General features: G+C 54.5%; 2 protein-coding genes across 5 annotated transcripts in view; one reads left to right on the forward strand and one right to left on the reverse strand.

Annotated features, from left to right (window-relative positions):
- The first annotated feature begins 4,299 nt into the window (after window positions 1–4,299).
- CHPF2 (chondroitin polymerizing factor 2) lies at window positions 4,300–10,649 on the forward strand. 2 transcript variants are annotated; one of them, XM_055284581.2, is made up of 4 exons: window positions 4,304–6,106; window positions 6,880–7,444; window positions 8,236–8,418; window positions 9,201–10,649. In XM_055284581.2, exons 1-4 carry the CDS (start codon window positions 5,844–5,846, stop codon window positions 10,506–10,508), a joined length of 2,319 nt encoding a protein of 772 aa, XP_055140556.1. In that variant the 5' UTR covers window positions 4,304–5,843; the 3' UTR covers window positions 10,509–10,649. The 2 variants fall into 2 exon arrangements, with proteins under 2 accessions (XP_055140557.1, XP_055140556.1); XM_055284582.2 differs by lacking the exon at window positions 8,236–8,418 and having other exon boundaries at window positions 4,300–6,106.
- A 176-nt stretch (window positions 10,650–10,825) lies between these two features.
- The window catches only part of SMARCD3 (SWI/SNF related, matrix associated, actin dependent regulator of chromatin, subfamily d, member 3), a 38,434-nt gene continuing 29,513 nt past the window's right edge, over window positions 10,826–19,746 (reverse strand). For 2 of the 3 annotated variants that reach the window (XM_055284615.2, XM_055284614.2), the window contains 12 exons: window positions 17,325–17,536; window positions 15,525–15,567; window positions 14,583–14,705; window positions 14,354–14,476; window positions 14,009–14,104; window positions 13,749–13,850; window positions 13,364–13,525; window positions 12,292–12,389; window positions 11,978–12,113; window positions 11,478–11,600; window positions 11,250–11,351; window positions 10,826–11,009 (listed from right to left, as the gene is read on the reverse strand). In XM_055284615.2, the coding sequence (XP_055140590.1) occupies window positions 10,956–11,009; window positions 11,250–11,351; window positions 11,478–11,600; window positions 11,978–12,113; window positions 12,292–12,389; window positions 13,364–13,525; window positions 13,749–13,850; window positions 14,009–14,104; window positions 14,354–14,476; window positions 14,583–14,705; window positions 15,525–15,567; window positions 17,325–17,536 (1,374 nt within the window). In that variant the 3' untranslated portion in view covers window positions 10,826–10,955. The remainder of the gene's footprint in view (window positions 11,010–11,249; window positions 11,352–11,477; window positions 11,601–11,977; window positions 12,114–12,291; window positions 12,390–13,363; window positions 13,526–13,748; window positions 13,851–14,008; window positions 14,105–14,353; window positions 14,477–14,582; window positions 14,706–15,524; window positions 15,568–17,324; window positions 17,537–19,746) is intronic. The other variant, XM_055284616.2, reaches the window with a different exon arrangement.

A 19,746-nucleotide genomic window follows, 5' to 3' on the forward strand; every position in this document is an offset into this window, starting at 1 on the left:
CTGTGCAGCAGGAGCCTCACCATCAGTGACGTTTGGGGAAGCAAAGGAAGCTATTGCTCCCTGTGAGCATATTCTCCAAATGTGGCACCTTTTCGCCCACAGTCCGTGACTCAAACAATGAGAACTAGTTTCTCTTCTCAAACTTATACTTCAGTAGAACTTACCTACTTAAATAGTTCGGAGATTAACCATGCTATTTTACACCTGCAGGCCTTTGAACATACATTTTCCTAGAACATCCTCCACCAACGAAGTGCCTACTGTCTGTCAGGCTCAGATGTATGTGCTGGAGTTGCAATGGTGCAAAGTCACTCCCTGACCTCACGGAGCTCATAATAAAGAAGGAACATGTGAAAAGTAAACAAGCTGGGTGTGGTGGCTCACACCTGTAATCCAAGCACTTTGGAAGGCCGTGATGGGAGGATCATTTCAGCCCAGGAGTTCAAGGCTGCAGTGAGCTAGAATCAAACCACTGCACTCCAGACTGGGTGACAGAACTAGACCCTGTCTCTAAAAAAACAAAAACAAAAACAAAACAAAACAAAAAAAACCAGACCTTGACACCATGACATTAAGTGCCCTAAAACAAGTGACTTTTGTGTGTTGCTGGGGTACCTAGGTGGAGACCTCACTTGGCATAGCATAATTAAGAGCATAACCCCAGTTCTACGCTTCATTGTGTGGCCTTGGGCAAAGTACATGTTCTCCTCTGTAAAATGGGAATGATAGTTACAAAAAGAATACAGTTAAATGACTGCAAAGACCTTCTGTATGAAGCAAAAGAGTTATTTATGGGCCGGGCGCGGTGGCTCACGCCTGTAATCCCAGCACTTTGGGAGGCTGAGGCCGGCGGATCACGAGGTCAGGAGATGGAGACCATCCTGGCTAACACGGTGAAACCTCGTCTCTACTAAAAATACAAAAAAATTAGCCGGGCGTGATGGCGGGCGCCTGTAGTCCCAGCTACTTGGGAGGCTGAGGCAGGAGAATGGCGTGAACCTGGGAGGCGGAACTTGGAGTGAGCCGAGATCGTGCCACTGCACTCCAGCCTGGGCGACAGAGCGAGACTCCGTCTCAAAAAAAAAAAAAAAAAAAGAGTTATTTATGATTGTGGATCACATAAAAAGCACTCATTTGGCTGGGTGTGGTGGCTCATGAATGTATTCCCAGCACTTTAGGGGGCGGAGGCAGGTGGATCTTTTGAGCTCAGGAGTTCAAGACCAGCCTTGGCAACACGGCGAAGCCCTATCTCTATAAAAAAAAAAAAAATACAAAAATTAGCCGGGCGTGGTAGCGCATACCTGCGGTCTCAGCTACCCAGAAGGTCAAGGCTGCAGCAAGCTGAGAACGTACCACTGCACTCCAACCTGGGCGACAGAGCAAGACCCTGTCTCAAAAAACAAAACACAACAAAGAAACACAGATTCAAGCACCTGTGCCTCCTGGGAGAAATATGCTTCTCCTTTCCCAGCCTCGTTTAAAAATGTGTGGTTACAGATAACAATATTTATTATGCTCTTTCATTTATGCCATCACATTAACCTCCCCACCCCCAACAAACTCCGAGGTGAGGATTATTACCATTTTACAGATTAGGAAACTAAGGTGACAAGCAGCTCTGGGCAGCTCTGTTGTCTAGGCTGGAGTTCAGTGGCATGATCATGGCTCACTGCAACCTCGACCTCCTGGGCTCAAGCGATCCTCCCACATTGGCCTCCCAAGTAGCTGGGACTACAGGCAAGCACCACCATGCCTGGCTAATTTTTGTGTTTTTTTTTTCAGAGATGAGGTTTTTCCATGTTGCCCAGGCTGGTCTGGAACTCCTGGGTTCAAATGATCTGCCCACTTTGGCTTCCCAAAGTGCTGGGATTACAATTCCAGGCATGAGCCACTGCACCTGGCTACAGTTTTTAAATTTTACATAGAGATGGTGTCTTCCTATGTTGCCCAGGCTGGTCTCAAACTCCTAGGCTCAAGAGATCCTCCTGCCTCGACCTTCTGAAATGCTGGTATTACAGGTGTGAGCCACCATCCCTCCCCCTGCCCACCCCACCCTGGGTTTAGCCAGAGAAAAGAACTCAGGATGAGGGGAGAAGAAATAGGGAAAGAGAAATGGGAAAATGGGGGAGAAAAGGAGGTGAGTAAAGAGAGAGGAGAAAGGGACTGGCTAAATTTGAAAAAATCACAGAAGGTCAGTGCTAGAAACAAGAACATTTGGCTTAGACTCTGTTTAAATTATGAAGAAACGGAGACCCAAGGAAGGAAATGTCTCTTGGAGAATTACCTAGGAACTTAGTGACTGAAAAGGATCTGGACCTGCACTGTTCAATATGGTAGCCTCCGGCCATATGTGGCTAGTCTGAATTGAGATTTGCTGGTAAGTGTAAAATACACATCAGATTTCAAATATTCCATATGGAAAAAAGAATGTAAAGTATCTCATCAATAATTTTTCACATTGACATGTTGAAATGATTGGGATATATCTAATAATACAATACAATATTAAAATTAATTTTACCTTTTTTAACTCTAAAAAATGTGGTTACTAAAAAATTTTAAACAACATATATGGCTCACATTTGTGGCTTGCACTAGATTTCTACTGGACAGCGCTGGTCTAGAAATCTTCTGACCTTGAGCTAAGTGTCTCTGCTGTTTCCCGGAGTCTCTTCCAACGAGTCATTTACCACCTATCATGTGCCAGCTGATGAGAACAGATTCAGTTGCAGTCTAAGGATGAGACTAAAACAGGGATAACAGGTGCTGGTAGGCAATATATCAGTGAGTTCTAGCGTATATACTCCTAGAATGGTATCTATAAGATATACATACAAGACATTCTTGAGTGGTTCTTAACTTTACCAGCCCCAATGTTCCATTTTAATAACATTTTTATAACTCCCCATTTACTATTGTGAAATGAAGTTTATAGATAGTATAGCCTAACTACATACATAATTTCAAAAAAAATTATAGTGTCTGAACCAAAGCAGAAAGAAGAAATAAAAGGAAATCCTTTATAATAAGATAATACTTTTCAGTATGCTAGAAAGCATAATTAGTCAGATGCTAGTAGTTATGCATAGGAGCACCTTGAATGTGACAGTGCAAATGCAGACTGAACGCTGTGAATAACACTGCTATCAGTGACCCAGTTCTCCAAAATGGTGAGTAACTCCTAATAAATTCCTGAACACAACAAAGTATAATCTTCCGTCTGTTAACATGGAGGTTACATTCCTTAAAATGTTCAGCACATTTTACACCCCTACAAGATTACTTTGTTTTTTGTATATAAGACACAGGCACATCAGATGCTTATAACCAGTTTTTTTTTAACTTATATGAATATTCAGTAGGACATGTGAAAGCTGTGTGGGATCAGGACAGTTTTCTTGTGTGATACCATCTTGCAATGTGCAAGACACGGAGCCTCCTTGGCTCCTCTCCCCCAGTAATTTGACAACAAAATTGCCCCGTACATTTCCAAATTGCTCCTTAGGGAGGGTGCCACTCTGGTTGGGGAACCACTGTGGTGGTCTGAATGCCCTACCTGTTCCCTGTTCCCCAGCCTTACCTTGGGCTGTTCTCCCATCACCAGGCTCTAAGATACCCTGGGCCTTCCCAGTTCTTCTCCAAGCCAATCTCTTTCCTGTGTTAGGACATTCTGGTGCTCTTTTCTTTGCCTGGAAAACTGTCCACTTCGTGTCTGGATAACTATTCCTGAAACTTTGGATCTCAGCATTGCCAAATTCCCAATCTAATTTAATACTTTCTGTTTAGTTTTTCCACAGGACTCTGTGTTTTTCTGCAATGGTACTTATCACAGACTGGGATTTCTACCTGTTTTATTCTTGCTATGTCAAGTGTGTTTATTACCTGTCTCCCTCAACTTTCAGTTCCCTGAGAGCAGGGACCATGCCCATCTCGTCCACCACTTGTTTACCCAGCACTCACGAAGATGCCCGGAACTTAGCATCCTTAGATGAACGTACGTGCCTGGCAAACAACAAACATTTCTTAGGCAACTGAAAGGCTGATGGGATTCCCCAGCCAGTTGGGAGAAAAGCGCTCTCGAGGGTGGGGGTATGCTTTTTCCAGGGCAGATGGGGTTCAGCCCAAGTTACAGGCAGCTTTGGTCCACTCTAGATTTGCCTGGATTCGCGTATGTGGGGACGCAGGCGTCTTATCGGGGGGCGGCCGGTTGGGGCCAGGCAGCCCGGATCCCAGCCGAGGCGGTGCGCGGTGCGGAGAAGCCGTGGGAGCGACCATAGAGAGCGCGCGGGCGGAGCGAGCGGCCGGATGCGGTCACCATAGAGACGGGTGACTGACAGGCAGCGGAAGAGGAAGCTGCGGACAGGGGCTGTGAGGTGGCAGCGGCTGCAGCGGCGGAGCCGGCGCCTCAGCGGGCACTGGGGTCTGTTCCCCCTTCCCCGTCCCTGCTCCCTGCCAGGCGCGTGCAGGACGCCGCTCTTGGTCCCCACGCCCCCGCCCCGCCCCCTCCCGGGACGCTGGGAGCCCCCGGTCGTCCTTTATCCGGTGTCCGCCGGCCCCCGGCCCTGGAACCCGGGCTTCCTCCCCGAGGGCCTTGGGCGTCCCTCCTGGCCCTGCGCCCGCTGCCTCGGTGCTGTCTCTGGCGCGGCCTCCGCTCCCGCCGACGGGCCTGAGAACGAGGTCTGTGCCCCAGTCTCCCAGCCGCGACCTCCGACCCCGGCTCGCAGAACGACCCGAGCTGGGCTCCCGAGCCCTCTTCTCAGCAGCCCGGAGACGTGGCCAGTTTATTTCTGTTTTGAGAAGAACGGCGAAGACTCGCGTCGGGCCTTCGTTCTAGGGCTGGACGTGGTCTCTGATTGCCGAGAGGTAGAGCAGGGGCTCTGTCAGAAGCTGGCCGCGCTTCTGTTTGCGTTCCCAGAACCCTGGCGTTGTCTCTAGTTGCTGCTTGTCCTCTCTCTTTGCTTTTGGTTTGTTTCATTTGGCCCCTGGGGCCCTGGTAAAACCAGGCACCTCATCGCTCGCACACAGTAGGAGTTCCAGTCCCCGCCTGCTGTCTCCTCAGCAGCTGGGGTTCCGAGGAGAATGCCCTGCAAGATGGCTCCATCGGCCATGGCGCTCCTGAGAGGCTGTCAGTGCTGAGTCACCGATCTACCTCATTCGGGTGGGCAGAATTTGTATGTGCCATGCGAGTGGCTCCAGACCTCTCCTGAGTGGGAGGAGGGGTTCTTGTAGCCGTTGCGTCTCCTCACACACGGGGAGCAGAGTAGAAAGAGGCTCCGGCCCCTCCCTTGTGCCCGCCGGGCCTGCCACAGTGGCTCAGCAGCCCCTTCAGTAGCCCGCCTGAGGACCGATGCCAGAGGCAGGCATTCTTCCGGAAAGGCCCACTGAGGCAGGCTCCGGCTCCTCTGGTCGGGGGCTGTTGTTTTGATGGATCGTGTGCTTTTCCCTAACCTCTTACCACTTGCTGTCATCTGTTGACTTAGGCCCATCCTGCAGATGTGTGTAGTGCTCCTTTTTGGGTTAGCTTTGGCAGTATTGAGTTTTACTTCCTCCTCTTTCTAGTGGAAAACAGACCATAATCCCAGTGTGAGTGAAATTGATTGTTTCATTTATTACCGTTTTGGCTGGGGGTTAGTTCCGAAGAGCAGGCAGAAGGAGTTGTGAAGACAGGACAATCTTCTTGGGGATGCTGGGCCTGGAAGCCAGTGGGCCTTGCTCTGTCTTTGGCCTCATTGACCCCAGGTTCTCTGGTTAAAACTGCAAGCTTACTACTGGCCTGGTGCCCATCAATCCATTGATCCTTGAGGCTGTGCCCCTGGGGCACCCACCTGGCAGGGCCTACCACCATGCGACTGAGCTCCCTGTTGGCTCTGCTGCGGCCAGCGCTTCCCCTCATCCTAGGGCTGTCTCTGGGGTGCAGCCTGAGCCTTCTGCGGGTTTCCTGGATCCAGGGGGAGGGAGAAGATCCCTGTGTCGAGGCTGTAGGGGAGCGAGGAGGGCCACAGAATCCAGATTCGAGAGCTCGGCTAGACCAAAGTGATGAAGACTTCAAACCCCGGATTGTCCCCTACTACAGGGACCCCAACAAGCCCTACAAGAAGGTGCTCAGGTGAGAGCAACGTGTGTGCATAGTCCCCAGACACTGGCCCTGTTTTGGGCTGATGTAAATCCTTGCCTCTGCCTTTCCATTGGCAATCGGCGTCAGGTGACTTGGAGCAATTCTGGCTTATTTTTCATCATGGTTTCTTTCTGTTTTTTCCCTCCTTTTCAGGTCTTAGAAAGTCTCACATTCATTGGTGTTAAATTAGGGTTTGATTTTTTTGTTTGTTTTTGTTTTGTTTTGAGATGGAGTCTTACTCTTGTCGCCCAGGCTGGAGTGCAATGGCGCGATATTGGCTCACTGCAACCTCTGCCTCCCGGGTTCAAGTGATTCTCCTGCCTCAGCCTTGCGAGTAGCTGGTATTACAGGTGCACACCACCACACCAAGCTAATTTTGTATTTTTAGTAGAGACGGGGTTTCTCCATGTTGGTCAGGGTGGTCTTGAACTCCTGACCTCAGGTGATCCGCCCACCTCGGCCTCCCAAAGTGCCGGGATTACAGGCGTGAGCTACCGGGCCTGGCCAGGGTTCGATGTTCTTGAACAGAGTAGGAATTGCATCTAACCTATCTAATCTATCCTTAGTAGACTCCCTCCCCTCCCAAATCAATTCCAGTGTCAGCCACTTAGTGGATACTCAGTTCAGTACCTAATTAATATTGACAAAGAAGGAAGTTTCTCTCTTCTCAGCCCCAACTCACTCCTAGAGGGGGATGTATATACTGAACAAGCTGGGTTCCTAAAGATTAGGGAGTTGACCCCGGCACACTGGTCTCTCCACAGGACTCGGTACATCCAGACAGAGCTGGGCTCCCGTGAGCGGTTGCTGGTGGCTGTCCTGACCTCCCGAGCTACACTGTCCACTTTGGCCGTGGCTGTGAACCGTACAGTGGCCCATCACTTCCCTCGGTTACTCTACTTCACTGGGCAGCGGGGGGCCCGGGCTCCAGCAGGGATGCAGGTGGTGTCTCATGGGGATGAGCGGCCCGCCTGGCTCATGTCAGAGACCCTGCGCCACCTTCACACACACTTTGGGGCCGACTACGACTGGTTCTTCATCATGCAGGATGACACATATGTGCAGGCCCCCCGTCTGGCAGCCCTTGCTGGCCACCTCAGCATCAACCAAGACCTGTACTTAGGCCGGGCAGAGGAGTTCATTGGCGCAGGCGAGCAGGCCCGGTACTGTCATGGGGGCTTTGGCTACCTGTTGTCACGAAGTCTCCTGCTTCGTCTGCGGCCACATCTGGATGGCTGCCGAGGAGACATTCTCAGTGCCCGTCCTGACGAGTGGCTTGGACGCTGCCTCATTGACTCTCTGGGCGTCGGCTGTGTCTCACAGCACCAGGTGACAGCTCTTTCAAGTCAGTCCCGGTCCCTGATAAGCTAGTGGGGGATGAGTGATTGGCCTTCCTCCCAGCAGCACCTTAGAGGCCATTGTTCTCCCTTCCTGGCCACTGGCCACCCCGTGAGCCCTCCATTGCTCACCTTTGGCAATCTGAGAACCTGGGGCTATCAAAGTGGTATCTTGTTAGGAACCCCTAAGCAAGACCAAAGGGTGCTCCTACTCACCAGTCCTTCTCCCCTGCCTCCCTGCCCTCCACACCTCCCCCGACATCCGCACTTCAGTTATGGCAGTATGGGCATGGCTTAGAGATGGCCACTCCCCAGAGAAGTGAGGTGATCACTTTTCCAGCCCAGAGAGCTGCCCTGTTGATTGTCCTGGAGAAGAGTGGAAGAACCCAGAGGTGGCTCATCCTCTCAAACCAAAGTATTGGGAAGATTTTCTGGCTTGTATCATTCATTCCCTTGAGGAACAATGGGAATCTTTGGGGGAAGAGAGTATCCTTATTTTTTTTAATATGTTATTTCTGTGACGGCTCCTTGCAGAGCAGGGCTAGCCCATAGGCAATGCACTGAGAGTAGCCGAGAGTGTCCTTAGTTGCCTACTTGCTTTCTACTTTCCAAAATGTGGGCAGTGAAAGAACTGGGGTTAAGCGAGGTGCTGGAAAGGGTGCCTCCTCTGTCCTCTGTTCTAACGCAGCAGTGCTAACAGATGTGGACACTGAGTATGGTTAAGGGCGGTTTGGGACCGGCAGCTCTTGTGTGTGTCATTGATTGGTCTGATTGTCCCTCTAGGGGCAGCAGTATCGCTCATTTGAACTGGCCAAAAATAGGGACCCTGAGAAGGAAGGGAGCTCGGCTTTCCTGAGTGCCTTCGCCGTGCACCCTGTCTCCGAAGGTACCCTCATGTACCGGCTCCACAAACGCTTCAGCGCTCTGGAGTTGGAGCGGGCTTACAGTGAAATAGAACAACTGCAGGTGAGCTGAAGAGGAGCAGGTGGGCAGAGGACTGCAGTCAGAGGGTCAGAGAGAACCTGAGATGTCCAGGCATACAATGGGCGAGCAGCTGGCAGTGGGGCTGGGCTAGGCCCTGTATAATGGCAGGGCAGGAAGAGGCCGATCATACTTAAATTTAAAACAACTACAGGGACAAATGTCTTTGGGGGTCCAAAGCAATCATAAGGTAAGCTCCCAGCACAACTTGAATGCAGCTAAAGGGGTTTGCAAGCAGACTCTGAGGATCGGGAAGCTCCGCACAGTGTTCAGACAGAAAAGTTTTAGTTCCTCCCAATAGCGCCTGTCCATTGAGGAGGCAAAAACTCTGAAGTTTCTTTACTTCTAGAACTGTCCCAAGAAAGCCCAAGGGTAGAAGGTAGAATTCTCAAGTTGAATGTCAGGGTTGGCAGAGGTGGACTGTAGATGAAAACAAGGGTGTCATTATGAAGAGGGTGTGAGTCCTTTGGGTATAAGAGAGAAAGGCTGTTGAGCTTCTATTTCAAGATACTTTTACCTATGCAAAAAGCACATTTCCCACCTCCTTCTCATGGCATTTGTGTAAGGTGAGTATGATTCCTATTCCGTCTGCATTTTAGAGGTGAAGAATAGCGTACGAGGGATTCAGTGATTAGCGAGGGACCCCTCACTAAGTGTTGATGGAGTTAGGACAGAGCTCAGCTGTTTGAATCTCAGAGCCCAGGCAGCTGGAGCTGGGTAGGATCCTGGAGCTGGCACTAACGTGAGGCGCATTCCCTCCAACCCAGGCTCAGATCCGGAACCTGACCGTGCTGACCCCCGAAGGGGAGGCAGGGCTGAGCTGGCCCGTTGGGCTCCCTGCTCCTTTCACACCACACTCTCGCTTTGAGGTGCTGGGCTGGGACTACTTCACAGAGCAGCACACCTTCTCCTGTGCAGATGGGGCTCCCAAGTGCCCACTACAGGGGGCTAGCAGGGCGGACGTGGGTGATGCGTTGGAGACTGCCCTGGAGCAGCTCAATCGGCGCTATCAGCCCCGCCTGCGCTTCCAGAAGCAGCGACTGCTCAACGGCTACCGGCGCTTCGACCCAGCACGGGGCATGGAGTACACCCTGGACCTGCTATTGGAATGTGTGACACAGCGTGGGCACCGGCGGGCCCTGGCTCGCAGGGTCAGCCTGTTGCGGCCACTGAGCCGGGTGGAAATCCTACCTATGCCCTATGTCACTGAGGCCACCCGAGTGCAGCTGGTGCTGCCGCTCCTGGTGGCTGAAGCTGCTGCAGCCCCGGCTTTCCTCGAGGCCTTTGCAGCCAATGTCCTGGAGCCACGAGAACATGCATTGCTCACCCTGTTGCTGGTCTACGGGCCACGAGAAGGTGGCCGTGGAGCTCCAGACCCATTTCTTAGGGTGAAGGCTGCAGCAGCTGAGTTAGAGCGACGGTACCCCGGGACGAGGCTGGCCTGGCTCGCTGTGCGAGCAGAGGCCCCTTCCCAGGTGCGACTCATGGACGTGGTCTCGAAGAAGCACCCTGTGGACACTCTCTTCTTCCTCACCACCGTGTGGACGAGGCCTGGGCCCGAAGTCCTCAACCGCTGTCGCATGAATGCCATCTCTGGTTGGCAGGCCTTCTTTCCTGTCCATTTCCAGGAGTTCAATCCTGCCCTGTCACCACAGAGATCACCCCCAGGGCCCCCGGGGGCTGGCCCTGACCCCCCCTCCCCTCCTGGTGCTGACCCCTCCCGGGGGGCTCCTATAGGGGGGAGATTTGACCGGCAGGCTTCTGCAGAGGGCTGCTTCTACAACGCTGACTACCTGGCGGCCCGAGCCCGGCTGGCAGGTGAACTGGCAGGCCAGGAAGAGGAGGAAGCCCTGGAGGGGCTGGAGGTGATGGATGTTTTCCTCCGGTTCTCAGGGCTCCACCTCTTTCGGGCCGTAGAGCCAGGGCTGGTGCAGAAGTTCTCCCTGCGGGACTGCAGCCCACGGCTCAGTGAAGAACTCTACCACCGCTGCCGCCTCAGCAACCTGGAGGGGCTAGGAGGCCGTGCCCAGCTGGCCATGGCTCTTTTTGAGCAGGAGCAGGCCAATAGCACTTAGCCCACCTTGGGGCCCTAACCTCCGTATCTTTCCTTTGTCTGCCTCAGCCCCAGGAAGGGCAAGGCAAGATGGTGGACAGATAGAGAATTGTTGCTGTATTTTTTACATATGAAAATGTTATTAAACATGTCTTCTGCCAAACTGTTTTTAGGTCTAGGGAAAATTGAGTAAGGAGAAGAATCCAAGGGAAGGGAAGGGTATGGGGAGTTGTCCCGAGGGACCCACTGCCTCCCCACCCTCTTCCCTCCCCCTTCCCTCCCCCTTCCCTCCCCCTCCCCTCCCCCTCCCCTCCCAGTTTCCAATGACCACACGGCTGCTGTCAGATGAATGACTTTTAATCCAGCCCCACACCCCAAGGTGGCAAAGGAGTGATGCTGGAGCCCGGGGCAAAACGCCGGGGCCTGGGACACGGCCGGAAGTTCCGTCGTGCTGCTTATTTCTGGGCTGCTAGGTGTTACGCACAACCAGCGACTGCTCCAGCTCCTGCCTGCGCTGCTGGATCTTTAGAGGAAGTGAGAACAGGAGCAGGTGTCAGTGTTCCTGGTGAGTGATCAGGACAATCCCACCTACTGACACCGCCTGCCCTGGAAGAGCATCTGGGAGCAGGGAGGGCCGCTGCATGGTGAGGCAGTGTGGTGAAGCTTTACTGTGGGGAGCTGCGAGGGCTGCCCACAAGCTGAACAGGGAGGTTTCTCTTGGAGTTGAGGAGGGGGAAGCCTCAGGGCAAGGGTCCCTCCATACCTTGCAGTAGAAGTAGCGACTGACGGCCTCCTGGGACCAGGGCTGGTGGTAGAACTCAGCCCGGCGCTCCTCTTCGGGGTTGCCGGCTACATCTGTCATCACCTGGGAGGGAGCATGGGGTGAGCCCTGAGCCCCAAATCCCCTCACCTGCCCCTGGAGTACAACGTTTACTCTCTTTCCCGATGTGCTTGTCTTCCACTCCAGTACTCCCTGAGTCTCCCTCTTCACCTTGAGGTCCCGGCTCTGGGAGCGGAGCAGGTCTTGGACATAGCCTTTGGGGTCTCTGGAGAAGCTTAGCATGAAGTCCCTCTGGATCTTGAGCTGGTTTATGGACTCAATCGTCTCATGGATCTGCAGGTAGAAAGATAGATGCTTTCCACCTGGCTGTGGTGATGTGGGAGACGAGGGGAAAGGAAGCGGGTGGGAAGGGGAGGGAGAGGGGGTTTCTTCTGTGAAGGACAACCCCTCAGAGCCCCTGATTTCTCTGAAGTCCCAGGGGAGGAGGGGATGGGCAGAACTAAACTTGGAATGTGGTTCAACTCCAAGCAGCATGGAAGGGCCGTGTGTGCCCCATTGGCCCAGAGTCTGGTCTCTTCTTTTTTTTTTATTATTTTTTTTTATTTTATTTAACCCAGACTGCTCATCTGCAACCACACCCTGGTCTCAGAAAAGTCTCCTCTATCAACTCTGGGTTAATGTCCCACTCCAGCTCTGGGCTTGGGCCCCACCTTACTGTCCAGAGCACTGATCTCCTGCTGGTTGGCCGTGGACAGGAGGAAGCTGCTCATCTGCCCCTTTAATGGCTCCTCCACCTCCACGTCAATGTCATAGCACGCCGTCTTCTTCTGGTCTGAAGGGTCCACGCTGCCAGGGAAGTCCAGCCCTTTGTGTCCACGATGCCCCCATACAGGTCCCAGGGCCCCGGGGCTGGGGCAGATCCAACAGGGAGGGAGAAGAGATGGGAGTGGGAGGAGAGGGAGGGGCAGGGAAGGCAGGAACGAGACCATTCCCTGGTCTGAGAAGCAAGCTGGGGCCACCTCACCTGATGACATGGTTGATGACAATTGGGTCAGGGGGCAATAGCAGGGCTGTGAGGCGCTGGGGAATCTCAGAAAACTTCAGCCGGGGGCAATCAAAAATCTGAAGCAGGACAATTGGGGAGAGAGAGATCACTCTTCTTGAAGAGCTCATCATGCAGTTGTAGATCCTTTTGTTCTAGAAAGGCCGCAAGAAGCTGAGAGGAAGTCTGATTCGTCAGTGCGCATGGGGATGGGATTAGGGTGGGCTAGTCTGGTGGTGGAGCCACCAGTATGGCTGACAAGGTAGGGGGTGGGTCAGTGTGGGGCAGGGATTGAGAGTACAGGCCCTGGGTCAGCCTGCCTATGTATCAGTCCTGCCTCTGCCACTTACTATGCAACCTGGAGCAAGTTAACACCTCAGGGCTCAGTGTCTTCATCTCTAGAGTGGGGATGAAAAGAATACCTATCTCCCAGGGCTGTCGTGAGAAGTCAGTGAAGTAATACACATAAAGTGCTTGGAACAGTGCCTGGCACATGGTAAGTGCCCAATAAATATCAACTGCTGTTTTTACTCCTCAGGTTTATCTGCCGTATTTATTTTTAAATGCATTAATAAGAATATTCTCTGTTTTGGTGGAATTTTGCCCAATCACTTTTGCAGCAATTTGATTTTCCTAACTGCCCAGGAAAGTAGATAGGACAGGTATTGTCACTCCACTTCAAACATAAGGAAACAAGGTTCAGAATCGCTGAGTCACTTACCCAGAGTCCAGACTCAGGACTAGAACCTGGGGATCCTAACTCCAAGTGCCAAGAATATTACATTCCAGAAAGCGGTTGGCTTTGTAGGGTTTCCAGGTCTTCCTAACTTGGGGTAGGGGGGCTAACATGGATTGGCTGCAGCACAGAGCTAATCCACAGTAGGGCCTGAACTAGAATCCTGGTCGGTCTTTTGGCTCCAAGACCATGACTGTGTACTGCTTCTGCTACTCAGGAATCTAGAAGGGAGGGGTGGTAGTTACCTTGGTAGAGGTACTTCCCCTGCTGGAGAACTCTGCCTGCTCCCCAGATCCCAGGGTTCAAGAGAGAGGTTACCTGCTGGAAATACTTGTCCCCATTGATGTATTCCTTGTCATGGGAGTCCTGCAGCCTGTTGGTCTTCACATACTGCCACAGGGCCTGGACGATGGCTGAGCGGCTCTGTGTGTGCAACCCCAGCAGCCGGGCTAGGCGGGGATCCAGTTTGAACTGGGGAGGCTGGGAAAAGGGGACTGTGAAAGTTAGACCAAAGGGAGAGAAAGGAAGGAGCCCAGGGCCAGGCCATTCAGGACTAGGGGGATGTGTTGATTGAAGAAACATGCCCCTGGGGAAGGATAGGGTTGGGAGGGGAAGGAGGTCTCTCAAGATGCACCACTTTGGGACCTAGCCCTGCCCTGAGGGCTTTGTGTGGCGTGTACGGGGCAGCGTGGCAGGTGCAGACCTGGTAGTCCAGCATGAGGAGCAGTGTGCAGCGCACACTCAGGTCCCCAGGCCGTTTCACCTGGAAGCCGTCTGTCTCTTGGGTCGTGGGTGTCCGATGCCACTGTCCAGGAGAGAAGAGCTGTGTCTCCCAAAGGCCCATCTGGAATGGTGGGGCCCAGGACTCTAGGGTGGTCCCTGACCCAAATCTGTGCTGGTTCTTCAGGGATTCTGGCCTGTGGGAGGGTGGCAATTCAAGGGCGGAGGGGCTCTTGGTCTTACCTCAACGAGGTGGTTGTCAGGGCCATAAAGATCTTTGTCCAGCTCGATGACCAAACTCTTGAAGAAAGAAGAGAACTTCCGCTTCTGTTTGCTGGGCTGTGGGAGAGGAACAGGGACCATGGGGGCAGAACAGGGATGGGGTGGGAGGAGCAGAAGGAGGCCAAGTTGGCAGCAGACAGGGCAGTGGGCTTAGATGAAATCCTCTGCACTTGGACTGTCTCTAGGCCTGCCCCCCCCACCCAGCCTGGGCTGACTCCCTAGCCCTTAGTGCAGACACCTTGTTCTGTTTTCAGTGCAGCCCATGCCCACCCCAGGACACCTGGAGAGACCTGGGCCGGGACGTACATCATCCAGGAGCTTCCCCTCCACCCGTAGCTCCCAGGATGCAATGCTGCCGTCGGAATCCTCAGCATCAGGCTTTGCAGGGTTAAAAGTGTTGGAGATATAGAGTCGCAGCTTCCGCTTTTGCTGTAGAAATAGAGTGTAGAACCGGGCGAATGCTGTGCGCTCCCACCCAGACCACCCTGCTTCCCCATCCTGAAAGAGTCCCCTTCCTACCCCCGAACTAAGGCACCTTCATGGGCCTCTTCAGAGCCTCCTGGATATCCACCCGCTTCCGCATGATGGTTTGATCCAGTTTCCTCTCAAACGCCAAGAGGTCCATGTAAGCCTGGGACTCGGGGACCAGCTCCCGAATCTGGAGAAGGAGGAGCAGGGCAGGAGTCAGAGGCTCAAGTCCAGGGTTGTACCATGGAATGTATGCATGTTGTGCAATCCTAGGGTACAAAAGCTGTCGAGGGAGCCATCCTACTTCTGGGCATGGAGCTTTGACAGTGGGAACAGCAACTCTCCCCAGGATGCCATTATCCAGCAGTAGGGGCCTTGCTGTGTAGGGATAACAATTGCTTCTCTCTTTAGGAAGAGCCTTGTGTTTCATCATCGGGGAGGAGGTAGCAACTGTGGAGCTCAGCAAGCACTAGCCTTTAGTCTCCTCATCCTGTCATTTTCCATATCATATGCCCACTGGGCTTCCCCTGGGCCCCTGCAAAGTGCCTAGTAAGGGCTCAATCCGTGAGACAGTTGGACAGCGGTGCTTTCTTCTCTGCTGGCACCTTGCTCAGCCCCTACACCTGTCCCAACTGTGCTGTCCCCATAGCCAGCTGGACCTGGGTCTCTTTAGGACGCTCAGGATCTCTGGCCACCTTCTATCCCCTTCATTCTGCCTGGCAGCTTCTGATCCCCTAGCTCTTGCCCCCTCCTGGTCCCACAACTCTATGTCTTAGTACCACTTGGATCCAACCCCCTGACAGGCCCCTGTGTTCTGGCCCCAGTGGCTCTGCTGCTTCCCTCAACCTCACCCCCTCCCTCTGGCTGGGGAGCCTCACTTATTAATGAGCTTTTTTAAACAAAAAGTGAAAGTGACTGTGACGCTGAAGCCCTGCTTCAGAGGGGGGAGGGGAGGGCGGAGCAGCAAAGGGTGGGGGGTGGGCTGGGGGCTGCTGTGAAAGGCACTCACCCTTTGAGGGAGGATTTTGTCAGCCATCTTCCTCCTCTTGGCACTGTACATTTTTTAAAGAAAAAACCAGGTTACCATGGCGACAGATCTGGGAGTAACGAGGCCACCTGCTAAATTATCCCGACATCTCCGCCTGCCTGGCTGGGGTTCCCACAGCCCGCTTGTCTGCCGGCCCAAGGGCTATGACGGTGGTGTGTGGAACCGGTGCTCTGTCCTCTCTCAGGACACAGGAGTGACCCATCCATTCTTTGGCCTGGGAGCCCCCTTCTACCCTGCCACATCCTCAGGGACAGAAATTTAGACTTAGGAGGGACTGGCTGGTGGGGACAGTGCTGCCAAAAGATTCGAGCTGCAGAAGTGTTTGAGGAAAGGTGGGAATGATGGAGGACAAAGGAGAGGGAAGCCAGGTTCTGAAGACCTTTTCTGGAAAGCAGGGGGTGCCCTGTCCAAAGGGGTCTAAGCTCAGAGGGAGGGAGAGAGACGACCTCCTTCTTATCCATGGAGCGGGAGGTGATGGTGTGAAGCTGGCGGGACTTGCACCCCTTCCAGCCACCCTGGGCTTGGAAGAGAACGCTGACGGGCTGGGGGTACTCATGCCCTGGGACTACCTGGCAACAGGGTGAGGGACATGCTGCAGCCATAGGCTCCCAGAATGTGCATGGGTGTGACTTCAGGCTGAGGCCAAATTGACTAGGCCCGGGGTAGTAGCAGCTGGATGTGGGCTCTTTCTGACCCACTAACTGCTTCTAACTAACCCCAAAACCCCCAGAAAAACCTTGGCGGGTCAAGAGATGAAAACGCAGCCTAGCGAATAGCTCCATACTGCCCCCGTGTGGTGTTCTCAAGCACTGCCCCCTCCCTATGCAGAAATCTAAGGCTAACAAGCGGATTTCATTAAAGGTCTGGTTTGTTTTAAACAGATTATCTATGTGTAACTCTCCATTTATACAAGATAAATCAGGGAATTACCATTTGCTGTACAAAATGACGATGCACTTTACAAAAGAATTCATCATGGGATTCCTATAAGTGGTGATTTTTCCCTGATGTGTAAAAAATAATAATGAGGTAAAATTGATATTACACCTTTTATAGAAACCCATCTGTTGTGCAAAAAAAGCATGTGTATTTGGCTAAATACTAAAACCCAGAGGGGCACTGCTGTTGCCAGGAGCCAGCAGGGGCTTTGAGGGTGCCACCAGCTGCTGGAGGAAAGCAAGGAAATGGGCTGGCCCTGGTGGCTTGGAAGCAGACTGGTCCAGGGTGCCTAAGAATTAAGAGCAGGACTGGGCAGAGACCACCTACCTACAGGGCAAATCCCCAAGCTCCACCCCCATGGCCAGAGAGTCCCATTGAGAAAATCTGGAGTGGCTTTGAAACAGCCCGGGGGCTGGCAGGAAGGCTCAGCGGAGAACCACACTTCGGGCAACACAGTCCTACAGCTCTGCCCTCAGTCCCACTGGAAGCCCCGCCCCCACCCCAAAGACTGAAGCATCATCCAGAACCTGATGGGTGGAGAGAGGGACTGAGCAGGTGACAAGGAGAACGGTGAAGGGAGCGTGCAGGGAAGCGGTACCGGCTGCCGACGGCCGCAGCCTGTCTCTATCGTGGGTACACAAAAGAATCAGGCCGGTGCCCCCTAAGCCCACCTCCCCAGAGGGCATCCGACCCGGGAAGCCTCGCTCCCTGCTAATCATTCTTCCTCGCCCCTTCCAATCCCCGCTACTCGCTTACCTGGTCCCTGCGGGTCCCCCAGGGCCCGCCCCTGCACGCCCCCTCCGCGCCGGGCCTCCCACTCACCTGCGGCTCCGCGCGGGGGCGGTGGGCACCGGCTGGCCCTGGCTCTGTGCCTGGCTCTGCCCGGGCGGGGGCGCTGCTCGCTTGCGGGCGGGCTCCATGCCCGCGGGGGCCAGGCCGGGTCGCACGGCGGGGCTGCCCATGTACGGGGAGCCCGGGGGGCCCATGGGCGCCCCCTGGTGGGGCATCCGGGCTCCAGACGGCATCCCGGGGCGCTGGGGGTGGGCGGGGGTGAAGCAGAAACGGGCGCCCGTGGGTCAGACCAGGGCCCCCCGCTCCAGGCGCGGTGAGCCGGCGTCTCCCCTCCCCCACCAGACCCTGGGCTGGTGACCCTGAGCGCTGAGCGATAGGTGGGAGCGATGGGTAGGAGGGGCAGGGGCGCCGGAATCTGCGCGGCTCTGGCGGAGGGGCTTGGCGTTTGGCTGCAGGAAGCTAACTGAAGCCAGGCACCGCACAGGGCATTGCGAGCCTCGGGGCTGCGGAAGGTACCGCAAAAATGAATATTAATGGCGCCTTTCAACCTTTCAAAGATGTTCACATCCACATGCTCCTCTGCAAGACGGCCTAAGCAGGTCCTTTCATCCCCACTTGACGGGTGGGGCCACTGTGGCTCAAGGAGAAAAATGACCTCGCCAAGGTCACACAGCTCATCCTGGCCCGGGCAGCCCCTGAAGGGCTGCCTCCCGGGGGCCCAGGGCTTTGCTCTCTGCGGCTTGGTTGAGGTCCGGTACCCGGCTCCCTGCTCCGACTTCTGCTCCTCCTCCTGCTCCTCCTTCTCAGGCTCCACTTCTTGGGCGGTTCTGCCTGGCACTCACTAGCTCCTCATCTCAGCCACTCTGCTCCCCGTGTCCCTGCTTTTGACCCTTGGGTCCCAAACCCCACCCCCCTCGGCTGACTCCAAGTCCCCACATCCAGGGTCTTCGCTGACGAAGCTGCCCCCATAATTTGCTCCCAGGGTGAGGGCTGGAGGCAGGGCAGGCAAGGGCAGCCTGCCGGGGTGCCCCAGACCCAGCCAGGATTCTCTGATTGGGAGGAGGGGAACTGCGTTAGAGATGGGCTGCCCAGGGGGCCTGGGGTGGGTCAGGGCAGTGACACTTCCACTCACATTTCCCTTCCTGTCTGCCCAGGTCAGCAGCTACCTCCTCCTCTTCCCATCCCCACCCCAGTGAGGTCAGCAGTCAGGGTTCACGGGGGCTGTGGAGACTGAGAGGAGGCGGCTCCTCCTCCCTTGCCACTACCCCTGGGTGGTCAGATGGGGTGTAAATGAGATGCAAATGCATCAAGCGAAGTGTTCCAAACCCCACTTGTCCAGACTCCAGAAGGGAGATGGGGAGGGCCAGAGAGAGTTTCAGGGGCTGTGAAACAGAACGAGCGGGGTGGGATGGGGACTGGGACCACGAAAGCAGGAAGAAGATCAGAGGGCAGGGGATGCAGACCCTGGCCCTGTTAACATGGACACACCACCCACCTCACCCTCAGGCACCAGGAGGGGCCCCCCTGGGCTTGCTGTTTTCCTTCCAACTGCTACCTCTCCCTCCTGGTCCTCCAGGCTCTGTGTCTAACCCTAATGTCCTCCCACCCTTGGTCAGCAGCTGTCTCTGCCTATCTCTCCTGCAGTGAAACCTGCCTGTTCATGTGTCTGCTTCCCTCACCCCACCTGACCCTGTCACTCACGCCTCCAAGGGTAGCAGCCCAGAATGGAGCCCAGGCCTGGCCACCAGCTAGGTGGGGCACTGGGGCTCACAGCCACTCAAGAACTGAAGCTCTAAGTTGACCAGATTAAAAAAACAGTCCACGTGTACAGCCTCTTCCCACTAGATGGGCCTTTTTAAAGGGGCTCCCACCAGCAGCCAGGTTAGGACTGGTAACTCAGCTAGCTGACATGGACACCTTGGGAAGTTACCCCCAGGGGTCCCTGGGGCTGGAGGACAGGCCACTCCAGGGAGGACCCCTGTTCCTGTCAGCTGTTCTCCCCAGTTATCAAGGCCAGGGATACTGGCTTATCTGCTGAAGAGGCCCTGAGAGGGAGGCTTTCAGAGCCCCCAGAGAGCTGTGCCTGCCACCAGCCCCACCCCCACGAAAGGCCAAAATCCTAGGGACTCTGGCCTTACTGAGAAGGTGCCTTCCTTGGGGTCACAACCAAATTTGGCCATAGTAAACCTGACAGCTTCCTCTACACAGGGCCTCCACTCCCTCACCCATCCCAAGAATCGCAGCCCCTGCTTCTCCCATTCCCCATCCCTCCACACCCCTCCCGGCCGGGCCCTACTGACTCAGCTCCAGCCTCCCAGGCTCCCACGTGCCTTCACAGCCTGCCTGTGGCAGGACAGTGCTCCTCTGTCCCTTCGGTCTCTAGGCCTCATGTCCCCAACTCCAGCCCTTCCTTCACACCTTCGAGGAGTTAAGGACATCAGCTTCTGGTGGC

This window comes from Symphalangus syndactylus, chromosome 6 (assembly GCF_028878055.3).
Source record: "Symphalangus syndactylus isolate Jambi chromosome 6, NHGRI_mSymSyn1-v2.1_pri, whole genome shotgun sequence".
NCBI classification, from domain to species: Eukaryota; Metazoa; Chordata; class Mammalia; order Primates; family Hylobatidae; genus Symphalangus; species Symphalangus syndactylus.